The sequence below is a fragment of the Bos javanicus genome, chromosome 9 (assembly GCF_032452875.1).
Source record: "Bos javanicus breed banteng chromosome 9, ARS-OSU_banteng_1.0, whole genome shotgun sequence".
NCBI lineage: Eukaryota > Metazoa > Chordata > Mammalia > Artiodactyla > Bovidae > Bos > Bos javanicus.
This window is the reverse complement of record NC_083876.1, coordinates 89505564-89518684: the sequence shown is the minus strand read 5'-3', so window position 1 is coordinate 89518684 and position 13121 is coordinate 89505564. Positions and strand designations below refer to the sequence as shown.

Here is a 13121-nt window from a genome sequence, read left to right as displayed (position 1 = left end):
TGGTATAATACTTTTATACCACTATACAGAGGTATACAACTCTACAGAGAATAGTTGCTTTACAATGTTGTGTTAGTTTTGCTGCACAATGAAGCGGATCAGCCATATGTATACATATGTCCCCTCCCTTTTGGGCTTTCCTCTCAGTCCCATATCCCACCCATTCAGGTCATCACAGGACACCGAACTGAGCTCCCTGCCCTACACAGCAGCCTCCCACTAGCTAGCTATTTTGCACTTAACATTGCATATACTTCAATCTAAAATAACAGAGTTCACTCTTGATGTGTACATTCTATGAGTCTGGAAAACCATTAGGTTTTGTTTTTATTCATTCATGCATGTATTTGACAACTGTTCATTACTGGGTCCAAGGTCCCATTTTAGATGTGGTAGGAAGTGGACAGAGGAGCAAGGCATCAATCGTGTCCTTTAAGAGCCTACATGGTCAGGGGGTGTTAAGGATGTTAAGACCCATCAAGCTGGAAAAGTAAAACATCCGATGAGAGAACCGGGATAATGCTGATGTTTTGCTGACTTGCACACGCAGATCGAGGAGTTGACCAGCAACCTGCCTCAGCTGCAGGCTCTGTCCAGCAGCACGTCCTCCGTGGACAGCATGGTCAGCTCTGAGACCGCCAGCCCCCCGAGCAAACGGAAGGTGGCCACCAAGATCCAAGGAAACGCTAAGAAGGCGCTATTGAACTGGGTCCAGTACATAGTCACCAAGTAAGTTCCTAGCAGGGGTTTGTTTAAAGAAACCCTTGAAAAACTGAAGTTAGTTTATGACTCAGTACTCATTGCAGTGGTTGCAAAATTTGTGGAGACATATGAATGACTGGCTTGGCTTCAGGTCTCCTTTCATTCTCGTCTTGAGTTAAAATGTAGACAGAAAGCACCCCTGATACTCTAGAAAAATGCTCTAATAAAGCTAATTCCTTCTTCACTCGTGTGATGGGACCCGATTAAGTTGTTTAATCCCTACACTCTGATTAGCATGAGGACTAATTCTATTTAGGTCATTGTTTGGATTTTCTGCTGCTATTGAATAATCTTTCCACAAATAAATTAGAGGTTTAAACGTGATTATCTCTTCATGAGACTACTACGTGCTATTCAGTAATATTATGAACTAAAGTCCACATTCTGAAATAATTATAATTTGTTTTTATGTCCTGAAACTTGCCAGCAATTTTATTTTTCAATGTTTCCTTTGATCTCATCTTTTGTCTGGAATGTAGATTATTTTGTCAACTCCAGCTTATGGACGGGGAATTTGCTTCTAGTTTTGTTTGCCTCAGAGCATAATAAATTTACATGTGTGTGCATATATGGGATAATGTTGTTATTGTTTAGTCACTAAGTTATGTCCAGTTCTTTGGTGACCCCATGGACTGTAGCCCCCCAGCCTCCTCTGTCCATGGGATTTCACAGTCAAGAATACTGGCATGAATAGCTATTTCCTTCTCTAGGGATCAGACCTGCATCTTCTGCATTGCAGGAAGATTCTTTTCCACTGAGCTACCAGGAAGGCCATATGCATTAACACTGGATATAAAATTCCTACTCTCACAAAGTACCGTCTGATAGCAGTTTCAGTAGAGTTTTCAATTGATCATACCAACATTTTGCAGTCAGATGTGGTCAGTAATAAGATCTATTCACATAGAAGTTGTGTTTTTGTAAGATTTTCCTAATGAAATATAAAGTTGACTCACTTTCTATTTTGCTTTTCATGCCTAAATCTAATCTGAATTTTATGCTCTACTTCTGGAAAATAGTTGTAAACAAGTACTTATCATTATGAAACACTGAGGCACTAAACATAGGGAGTTCTATTTTTAAAGCGTTTGAAAGCAAAAATAAGGAGCAAAAAAAATAAACATAGAGAAGATATAATTAGTGTTACTAGTTTATATAGTTTTGTTTAACTTTTCAAGTGTGTTGGTTGTTTTCTAATTGGGGGTATATTTTGATGATTCAAGTTGCAATCAAAAATATTTCTGAAAGCAAAGCTTTGTGGCTCTTGGGACTGTAGTAGGGATGAAATGGAAAGCCTGTCCTACATTGCTGGCATGCTCTTTACATTCCATCCACAGTGGGCATCACTGATCTATTTTAAGGTTAATGGAGTAGGGAGAAGAGATGTCCTGAGTAGGAGAGGATGGTGATCACATATATGCTGTGACATATATCATGATGCTATCATGATAAAACTTTGTGGTAATGTCAGTATGATAGTCTGTTGTCTGTTGATCCACATGGCATTTAATTATGCAAGCTGAGTGTGTGCTGGCAAAACAAGATTTTAAGCGAACTCTTAAGTTTGCAGAGAAAAAAATTTAAGGGCATTTACCAACTTTTTAGGCTTCCCTGGTGGCTCAGAGGTTAAAGCATCTGCCTGCAATGCAGGAGACCTGGGTTCGATCGCTGGGTCAGGAAGATCCCCTGGAGAAGGAAATGGCAACCCACTCCAGTATTCTTGCTTTGAGAATCCCATGGATAGAGGAGCCTGGTGGGCTACAGTCCACGGGGTATCAAAGAATCGAACACGACTGAGCGACTTCACTTTCACTTTACCAACTTTTTATATTAATCAATGTTTCAGTAAGATATATGGTATTTTATAGTTTGTGGAAATTTTAAGAATATAATAAATAAAAAGAATTGAGTGGTATTATTTCTGCTTTATTTAGAAACAACTATAATGAGGCTAATTTTCTAAAAAGAAATTACCAGAGTATTTATCTATTGAATGTTACCTAATTCGCTGATCACCTTTAAACACTCTGCTGCTAAGCTGTTAAGTCACTTCAGTCGTGTCCAACTCTGCGCGACCCCATAGACGGCAGCCCACCAGGCTCCCCCATCCCTGGGCTTCTCCAGGCAAGAACACTGGAGTGGGTTGCCATTTCCTTCTCCAATGCAGGAAAGTGAAAAGTGAAAGTGAAGTTGCTCAGTCGTGTCCGACTCTTAGCAACTCCGTGGACTGCAGCCTACCAGGCTCCTCTGCCCATGGGATTTTCCAGGCAAGAGTACTGGAGTGGGGTGCCATTAAACGCTCTAGACTTAATCAAAAATGTTGTTCAAAGACATATGTGCAACACTTTTGAAACTGCCTTTATAGTTGATAAGTTACATGAAGAAAAAAAATTATTCATTGTGAACTTGCCTCGCTTCTGTTTTCAACAACAAAATATTACCACCAACTTGAATCTCTTCTTAACTATAATAATTGGCTTTGAATTAAACCCACTATGAAAGAGCAAAGATTTGTCACCAGTGCTTTGCCCTCAAGGCAATTCTAAAAAGAAGAATTTAAAACACAGTTTGATCAAACAGTTTGATTGGTAGGGTAAATTAATCTTGCTGGTACTTGTGTGGAGTATAGGCTTTTTTGTGGCTAATTTAGAGAGATGACCACATCCCTCTGCATTTTGTTCATTCTACCACATTTAATGTGGTTCAACCACATTATATTTGTCTGATATGATCTGTGCGTATAAACACAGGCTGCTTGTCATTGTCATTAGAAATGTGTTAGAGGCTTCTTAAAAAAATACACAGAGGTGAATTATTATCAATTGGGGTGTTTTTAAAATGTTCCTTTTTTTTCCTTTGTTAGGTATTTTTTCTCTCAGTTGAAAAATGTGCTTTACATTGAGGCTTTCAAACGCCTAAAAGCTCTAATCCAGAAAACTCTTAAGTATGGAACCAGAATTTCTACTTCTTAACTCGTTTCCGGTGAGGCAGTCCATGGGGTTGCAAAGAGTTGGACACGTTATCGACTGAACACACACACATCTTGTTATCCGCTAAAAATTTTGATTATTTGTTTTCTCAAAACCAGTTAACTGATATAGAGCTATATCAGAAATCAGAAAACTCTTAAATATGGAACCAGAATTTTCCACTAAAATTTTTGTTTTGCTTATTTTTCCTGAAGACCAGGTAACTGCTATCGCTGATCGTACATCACCCATTGTGGAGGAGGTTGGATTGAGTCTTTGAGGAAGCGTGCATTACCTATTTAGAAAGTGACGTTATCATTTTTTTTTAAAGGCAGAGTGGAATAGAAGTAAAAGACTTCGGCCGGAGTTGGAGAAGTGGAGTGGCCTTTCATTCTGTCATCCACGCTATTCGGCCGGAACTAGTGGACCTGGAGAAGGTGAAAGGCAGGCCTAACCGAGAAAACCTGGAGGAGGCTTTCACCATTGCTGAAACGGAGCTGGGGATCCCACGGCTCCTGGACCCTGAAGGCATGTAGAGTGACTCTGGCATTTGTGTCCCTCAACTCAGGAGGGCTGCATCCTAAACCCAGAAATGATAGATGCGTCCGAGAGCTCAGAAAACCTTGGAAAGTGAGAAGGAACGGTATCTTTCTGCACAGATTTTCTTTTGGAGAAATATGTGCCGCTGTGCCGGGGTCCAGCCCTGGTGGATCCAGGGAATTCAAAGGGGAGATGGCATCGGCGATCAGGAAACAACAGCTTATTTAAATGTTAATTAAAGATATAAAGAGTGGTTAAATAAGGATAGTTCAGTGAGAAAATTTAGTGGAGAAAAGAGGCTGAATAATTCAGCCAGAAGGTGAGAGAAAGAACGACATGGGGAGACCAAGCTTCGGTGAACAAGGCCCGCACTTTATTTTCGAAAGTAATTTTTATACCTTAAGTTATGTATAGAGGATAATGGGGGAAGGGGTAGAGTCATGCAGTAAGCCAGGCTTTCTTCCTGCAAACTTATCATATGCAAAAGTTTAGGTGATTTGCATCATCTTCTGGCCCGGAGGCCTGTTAACATTTTAAGACCCTTTCTTCAGAAAACTTATTTTTCTCTAAAGGTGAATAGTCAGGCGCCACCCTCCAAAAGCATTAGATAAAGTTGCATTTCTACAGAGCAAAGGTGTGGTGGGCTATAACAAGAAAGAGAATTAACTCAAGGGTCCAAGGTTACAAACGTTAAAGCTACTACTTAACACCAATTATATTAATCAATACACTGCCAGGGACACAGCAGGTAAGGGATATGGAGACTTAGCAGCAAACATTGGCCCAACAAGTGAAAAACCCTTCACCAATACAATTTCTAATCAATCTTTTAACTACTCAAAGGAATCTGTGTTTAGACAGTTTAGAACATCTCATGCCTCTCACAGTTGGGAGGCTCTGAGCAATCACATGTGGCCAGAAAAACCTATTCAGGCAGGCTAGAGGACTTCCAAAGGAGTTTGTAGGTTGAAACACTGTCACACCCAGGAATTATTAACTGGAGCTGTAAGTTAACTCTTTTTCAGAGAGAGGTAGTGGGGGGCAGCCCCCTGTAAAGTCAGAGGTGTAGGTGAGAGCACAAAGCAGAAAGTAGGCAGACTCTGGTTTTGGGGGTAGGTGCTCGAGGATTTCCAGGGGGACTCCTGCGGCTCGATCCCGCCTTTGCGTGTGCCGAGCCTCCTTCCTCATGACCTTTGCCACGGGCGGAGCTCCTGCTCCCAGCACCGCTGCGTCTTTGTGTCCAGCTCTTTACGACCCCGTGGACTACAGCCCACCAGGCTCCTCTGTCCTTGGGACTTCCTGGGCATTCATACTGGAGTGGGTTGCCTTTCCCTTCTCCAGGGGATGTTCCTGACCCAGGGATCGAACTGAGGCCTCCTGCATTGGCAGGCGGATTCTTGATTTCAGAATGAATATTTCTGGCTCTCAAAACACTGTCTGCCTTCTTGGCTTCCATGTGATGATGGCCAGCATGGAGATCCCTTGTCATTTTCGTGACCCTGTTTCCCCTTCTTGCCTGCTCCCCTACCCAGTTTCACTAGGGTTGCCAAGGGCTCTCCACCTTGTTTCTGTACACACACACACACACACATGTGCCAAGCCACTAGTATCCAGGACACACCTCAGTTCAAGGGGAAAGACCACAAACATCCTAACCCTCAGCTTCAGAGAATACATCAGAGCTGAACTTCTTCCTATAGTGGAATAGGAGAAGGTATAAATGGTTCTTTCAGATTCACTAGGCCAGAGGGTCTTAATGTTTTCTTTGATGATCAGAAATTGAGTTTGCCCAAATGCAAGCCTAACCCAGATATAAAGTAATTATTTTCCTAATGAGAACTCCCCCCTCCCAAATTTTTAGCCAATTTGAATGTATAAACTTGTAGGAATATAGATTAAATAGACCAAATATCAATATCAATCAATAACGATTGTTTTATGATTTAGTCCCATGTATACTAAAAGCAGGTACTGTAGTAAATCATGTATTAAATGTTGTTTTCTTTCCACTTTTACACTTTATGAAAGTTTTACTCTTCACGTGCATTCTCCACATCAGTGATCTTATTATTTCTAAAATCCCCTTTGAATCATCTCATGAATTCCAGAATACATTATCTTTGTTTACTTTTAAGTCTTTTGAGTTGTACCACTTCTTAAATCCTACACTGATAATCCCTATAAATTATATTTCAAATCACAAGAAAGAATACAAAATATTAGGGAAGTTTTATATTTTGATTTTCATGGTTTCTGGTTGTTCAGTTTTTTGTTGTTGTTGTTGCTCTATAAGTGTATATATCGTATTTGAAATCTCCAAATGTATCCAATCTTACCCTGATTTTGTAATTATTAAATCTGTATAAATATCCTTGTTTGATTTTTACTGATATTTTAGATAAACATCTATATACTTAAAAATGACAGTGACTGAGATCTTTTCAGCTCTCAAATTAAGTACTTAAAGAGTACTTAATTGTTCAATGTACAGTGGCTTAGACAGAAGGCTTCACAATGGAGAAGCTGTGTAAGGACTTGGACATAAGGCATCTCCCTCTTTTCTGAAATAAATTAATGCGTGATCATGTATAGTATACAAACTATATAGTCATTTATTGTTCAGTGCTGTGCCTGTAACTTGTTTTACTACCCATTTAGTCTGATTCTGTAATGTACATATTATTGGTATTTTAGTAACTAGACAAAATCTATGCATAATTATATATATATATCTCATATTTCTGATGAGTGTTGAAGTTATTTAAACGAAACACATACTACTTTCCCAACAGCTCTTGGCTAAAATGTGTCAGCTTTCTGAGTCATAAAATTTCCACTGTATATTATCCAGACTAAACTGGTTTTCCCTCTCTCCATCTCTAAATAATATTCTGTCTTTCTTCTGCATTTAGAACACTGTATTTTGGTATATTAGCTAGATTTCAAAGTTTATATTCTTAATATCTTTTAAAATGTTTATTAATTTCTCATATTTGGGTTTGATTTTTTTAGATGTTGACGTGGATAAACCAGATGAGAAGTCTATTATGACCTATGTGGCCCAGTTTCTGAAGCAGTATCCTGACATCCACAGTACAGGCTCTGATGGGCAAGAGAATGATGTAAGTATTTGGTTTTCTGTGAGCATTGATAACACACTAGATTGATATCACCCACACTTGGGAGGAAATTAGAGGGAAAAATTTATCTGATGTGTTGGCTGAATCAGAGAAAGCATTATTAATAATAACTGCTGGATGTATAATACATATAATATGAATTGAAATCTATGAAAGATAAGAGTGTTGAAAAACTTTATTTTAGCAATTTGACCACTGAATTATTTTTGTATCATCATATTATCTATGCATTTACATCCTGAGTTTCCTTCTTCTGTTCAATCTGATAAAACCCCAATTTTGACTTTTAGATTTATTATGTAAGTTGCTTGGAGAAGGGAATGGCAACCCACTCCAGTATTCTTGCCTGGAGAGTTCCATGGGCAGAGGAGCCTGGTGGGCTACAGTCCGTGGGATCGCAAAGAGTGGGACATGACTTAGTGACTAAACCACCACCACCATGTAAGTTGCTACTCATTGTAAACATATGGAAGTCAAGCAGACTTAGGAAAGTTCTAATTATTCACTGTGCTTAGATTTTTCAGCCACTCAGTAGTTTGAATAACATATTTTTCATAGTACTCAAATGACATATATTTGTTGACGTAAATAAAGAAAAACAAAAATTGGGGGGAAAAGGAAAAGAAAATTATTTGTACTTAACCTTCTGTAGAGAATCTATTCTTAAAAAAATTAATACTTTGGTGTGAGTTCCCTGTATATGTAGACATATAGTATATTTAACAAAAATAGAATCCTGGGGCTTTCCTGGTAGCTCAGTGATAAAGAATCTGCCAGCCAATGCAAGGGACCAGGTTCAATCCCTGGTCTGAGGAGATCCCACATGTGACTTCCGTATGTTCACAATGAGTAGCAGCTTACCAGGTGGTGGTAAGCCCATGCGCCACCACTATCGAGTCTGCGCTGTAGAGTCTGGGAAACCGAAACTACTGAGCCCTCACACCACAACTACCGAAGCCGGGCTTCCCTAGAGCCTGTGCTCCGCAGCAAGAGACGTCACCACGATGAGAAGCCCACACATCGCCACCAGAGAGGAGTCCTACTCTCCACAGCTAAAGAAAAGCCCGCATGGCAGTGAAGACCCAGTACAGTCAAAAACAAGTAAATAAATAAAATTTTAGAACATAGAATCATAGTATACATATAATTTTATTTCCTCAGTGATACAACACCTTTCTCATGCCATTCTCTCTAGAACTTCATAAAGGTGGACGGTAATTTATCCAATATTGATTGTTGAAAATTTCTGATTTTTTGCTATTATATAAATACTTCCATAAGAACTGTTCTACAACTCTTTCTTAAAGAGGAATTCCTAGACTAAAGAGCATGCAGAGTTTTGTCAAATCCTCTCAGGAGGATGTCTCATTTTACACTCTAGCCAGCATACCAGAATGCCTATATTCTGTCCTTAACAACAATGCGTGTTACATTCTCCTATTTTTTAAAAGTACTCTATTAGGTTTTGGGTTTTTTTTTTGTTTTTAGAGAGAGAGGTGGATTTACTACTGAATTTAAAACTATTTATTAGGCAAAGTGACATCAGGGAAAGTAATAAATGAACTTTCAAGACACGTTAAAAACAATCTCTCATCTTTACCATTCAGGTCTCAACTAGGATTTACTGTTCAAGTCTTAGCTAGGGTTTTCAGAGAGGTTTAAGATTATAATGAACAGAAACAAGGAAAACAAACAAACGAAAAAATGCACTGTGTTTCTTAGAAACAGATCTAAGGAAGGAAAAGATCAGAGGAACATACCCCAAAGTTTTCAAGTAGGAAAAGGTTTTGCAGTAATAGAAATCTTTGTAAAAGAATTAAATGAAACAGCAGTAACTGGTATTTCCTAGGTAACTTGGGTGAAGTTAATCTGGTATTTGATAGAACTATGTTAGTTATTTTAAAAACTGTGGTTTCAAGAAACTGTTTTCTTTGTTCCTTGCCAAGCTTGGAAGGAACAAATATTGATCACCAGAGTAACTTATTCTACAATAGGCAAAATAATGTTCCTAAGAAGCACCACTAAACACGAAAGGCTCTCCTTGCAAACTCCAGTGTGGACTGAGTCGTGTGCGTGGTATTCATTTGGTGTTTTCTGAGTTTTGAGAATGTGATTGGGTATGGATGGTGCTCTGTGAATAAGAAGCTATACGGAGGTCTATTAGAACTCCCTCACAGGGCCCAGAGAAAATCAGTTTTCCATCTGATTGTCATATCTAAGTTCTTATATTGGCCAGTTGGATTTATTTCTGACCAGATGTCTAATCTTGTACTGTTTTAATTTCTCTAACATTAATCATCTCTCCAGATCAGTAAACATAGTGGCTGGTAATGTCTGAGAAATAAAGGGAGATACTTATGTTAATGCTCATGAGCAAGGATTTAATGTAAAAATCCTCAGAGATTTGTAATACACTCCTGCTTTAAACTTGTTAATATACTTGACTAAAGAGCTTTATTGTTAAGCAATTAATCTCATTCTCTAGAAGAAAAATTCTGATTTTTCTTTTAAAAACTTCCATCTCTTTCCTAAAACAGAGATGCTTCAAGAGAGTTTCAAAAAATAATTTTGAGGAAAGCGTGTTATAAGTGTTACCCTTTTTTAAATGATGGGTAATGTAGAGTATGAACATCTAAATATGAATATTTTAAATAGAAAATCATTATTTTTATGATGTATGACTTACTTTTGTTTAATGCAACTTAGTGGCCCTCTCATTCTGTCTAATGAACCTTGAAGATTTTATAGACTATACACATTAGGGTTGATGTCACCCCTTGAAGTCCACACTACTTTTGTACTCAAGTTTTAGTAAATCGTTTTTAAAATTCATTTTAAAAAATACTGGCATCAACATATCTATCAGGCTTTCATTTTCCCTTCTTTTTGATTCTTATATCCCCTTTATGAATGTATTTAAATTAGTTATTTTATAGATACTATTTTAAATCTGATTTTCTGATTGGAAATAGTGCCATGTTTTTCTTACTTCAGTCAGTAAAATTGATAAAGAACTTTTTCCTTAAAAGTATTCCTTGGCAATGAATGGCATTGAAACATGTGAAATGTCATGTATGAAACGAGATGCCAGTCCAGGTTCAATGCACGATGCTGGATGCTTGGGGAAAAAAAAAAAAAAGTATTCCTTGGATAATTAGTGCTAAATTATTAATAAATGCAATAGATCCACTGGTTTATCGCTCTCATTTCTCAAACTTTCAATTATTTATTCACTCATTCCTTCCCCAATCTCAACAAATGTCACTGACTGTTTTCAGAACCACAGCTCAGTCTTAGTTGTGTAGGAATACACAGACGTATATCATGACAATACAGAGAAAAATGTGAATCCATATACCTTTTCTTTACATTGTTCTCCCTTCAAAATATTTACCATTTTAAGACATATGTATAGTATATATATAGTCACATATGACTATTAAAAATTAAAGCAAAACCACCAAATGCCAGAATTCTTCATTGCCTTATTTGATTCAAACAGTTTGATACTATCAAAAGTTGTGAAAATGTCTTAAAATAACTATACCCTTCAAATTGTTGCCTATTTATTTATAGACAGATGCCTTTTCATTTTTTGTGTTTCCTATATAATTTTTGTCCATGATTTATGTTATTTTTCTATATGTTATCTTTTCATGTTGTTAGGAAATACTTCCAAGTTTCCCATCTTTTACAAATTCTATCCAAATTCTTAAGGTAAGATTTAAGTCATCTTGAATTAGTGACTTCTTTCAAACATTCTGCATTCTATATAGGTTGTTAGCCATCCCTTTGCATGTATTTATCTTTTTATATACATTTATTTTAATACCTTAATTCTGTTATTTTCTTTTCCTTTCTAGTAGAAAAATAATATGTGTATTCTTAAATATTAGTTACAATCTAAGCTACTCCCATGGACTTTCCCACTAATCTCTAATTATAAGATGGCATTAATTTCTTTTTAATAATAATAGCACTAACAAAAGGAAAAATTAAAATAACTATTATTTATTTATGTGTGACATGGAAAATAAAAATTAAGTTAAAGCTTTATTTTTTTCATTTTAAAGTATTAATAGGAAATAATTAATTGAAAAAGGTAAGTGTTCAATTAGCTTGTAACCCTGAGTTTCACCACAACCCTTCTGCTCAATATTGAGTAACATGGTGTAGTAAAGTTCATGGAACACGGTGAGTGCTCAAAAAATATTTGTGGAATTCATGATTAAGAATTCTTTCCCATATCCAAGTTACTTCCATTTTTTTACCTACGCCTGAAGTTAAAGATTTATCAACACAATAGACTTTGTGCCAACACTGGGATAAAAAAATTAGAAGTAAAAATTTTTATTTCCTGCTTCATGAAGCATGATTTTAAGTATATATAAGTACACTACCAAACATATAATGCATGCATCTGAGTGAGTGAGTGAGAGAGAAAAGCAAAAGTAGTGAGAATGCTAACAGTTTGGTTATTTGGCGCTTAGATGGTCTCTAGACAGATAGACCTCCATGTCTTTGAATGTGTGTGGGAGTTACCAATTGAAGAAAACCCACTAAACCAAATGAGTTTTGAAATCTAAATCTAAATGTTTCATTTTCCTTTAAAAGGAGAATGCTAAGTGTATACAGAGCTGCATCCTTTTTACCTTATTGCAATTTGCACTTCCACACCAGAAGAAAAAGTCATTTGTTGAACATACTCTAGTAAAGTTATTTTAAGAACATATTTTTTTTCTCTCAGATGATTTTGTGAAATAATTTCAATTGGTGAGGAAAAGCTTATGATGAGCCTGTCTTTGGAGAGTCAAAGTCCCATGCTCACTTTGGTGAGCTCCACCAGTGGTCATATTGGGCTCAGGTTCCTTGAAGGTAGAACAAGAGCTTTGTGTTCCTCTGAGCTCAGAAAATATGTCATTAGTGCTGTTGTGGGCATGAAAGTCAACCAATAACAGAACATGCGCCTTGATACCATTCCCTTGTTCATTCAGAAGAGCCATCATGGGAAGTGCGGAGACTTTGGAGTCCTCCTATTCCATTTTGTCCTCTAACTATGTTACCAATCAGTCATTTATTCCACAATTATCTATCAAGTGACACCAGGTGCCAGACTGCTATGTTAGTCTGGAGAAAAAAAGATACATATGTGGTTTGAAATGCTGGATGGAGGAGGGAGGTGAGACAATGAAATATAATGTATTTTGGGTGAATATTTGAGCTCAGGTTGTTGCAAGATCATAGAAAAATGTTCTCAACATGTGGTCCCTAAGCCAGTAGCATCAGGTTCACCTGGGAACTTGTAATAAATATACATTCTCAAGATACACTAAGCCAGAAAACCTGATGCTGTGCCCAGGCATCTCCTTCACAAGCTCTCCAGGTGATTCTGCTGCTGCTGCTAAGTCGCTTCAGTTGTGTCCGACTCTGTGCGACCCCATAGACGGCAGCCCACCAGGCTCCCCTGTCCCTGGGATTCTCCAGGCAAGAACACTGGAGTGGGTTGCCATTGCCTTCTCCAATACATGAAAGTAAAAAGTGAAAGTGAAGTTGCTCAGTTGTGTCTGACTCTTCGCAACCCCATGGACTGCAGCCCACCAGGCTCCTCCGCCCATGGGATTTTCCAGGCAAGAGTACTGGAGTGGGGTGCCATTGCCTTCTCCAGGTGATTCTAGTGTTCACTAAAGTTTGAGCACCACTGGCAAAAGAG

At 37.7% G+C, this 13121-nt stretch overlaps 1 protein-coding gene across 16 annotated transcripts in view; it reads left to right on the top strand.

Annotated features, from left to right (window-relative positions):
• Positions 1–13121, top strand: part of SYNE1 (spectrin repeat containing nuclear envelope protein 1) — a 497963-nt gene that overhangs the window by 123360 nt on the left and 361482 nt on the right. For 15 of the 16 annotated variants that reach the window (XM_061428348.1, XM_061428354.1, XM_061428353.1 and 12 more), the window contains 4 exons: positions 551–729; positions 4063–4259; positions 7284–7393; positions 11078–11128. In XM_061428348.1, the coding sequence (XP_061284332.1) occupies positions 551–729; positions 4063–4259; positions 7284–7393; positions 11078–11128 (537 nt within the window). The remainder of the gene's footprint in view (positions 1–550; positions 730–4062; positions 4260–7283; positions 7394–11077; positions 11129–13121) is intronic. The other variant, XM_061428343.1, reaches the window with a different exon arrangement.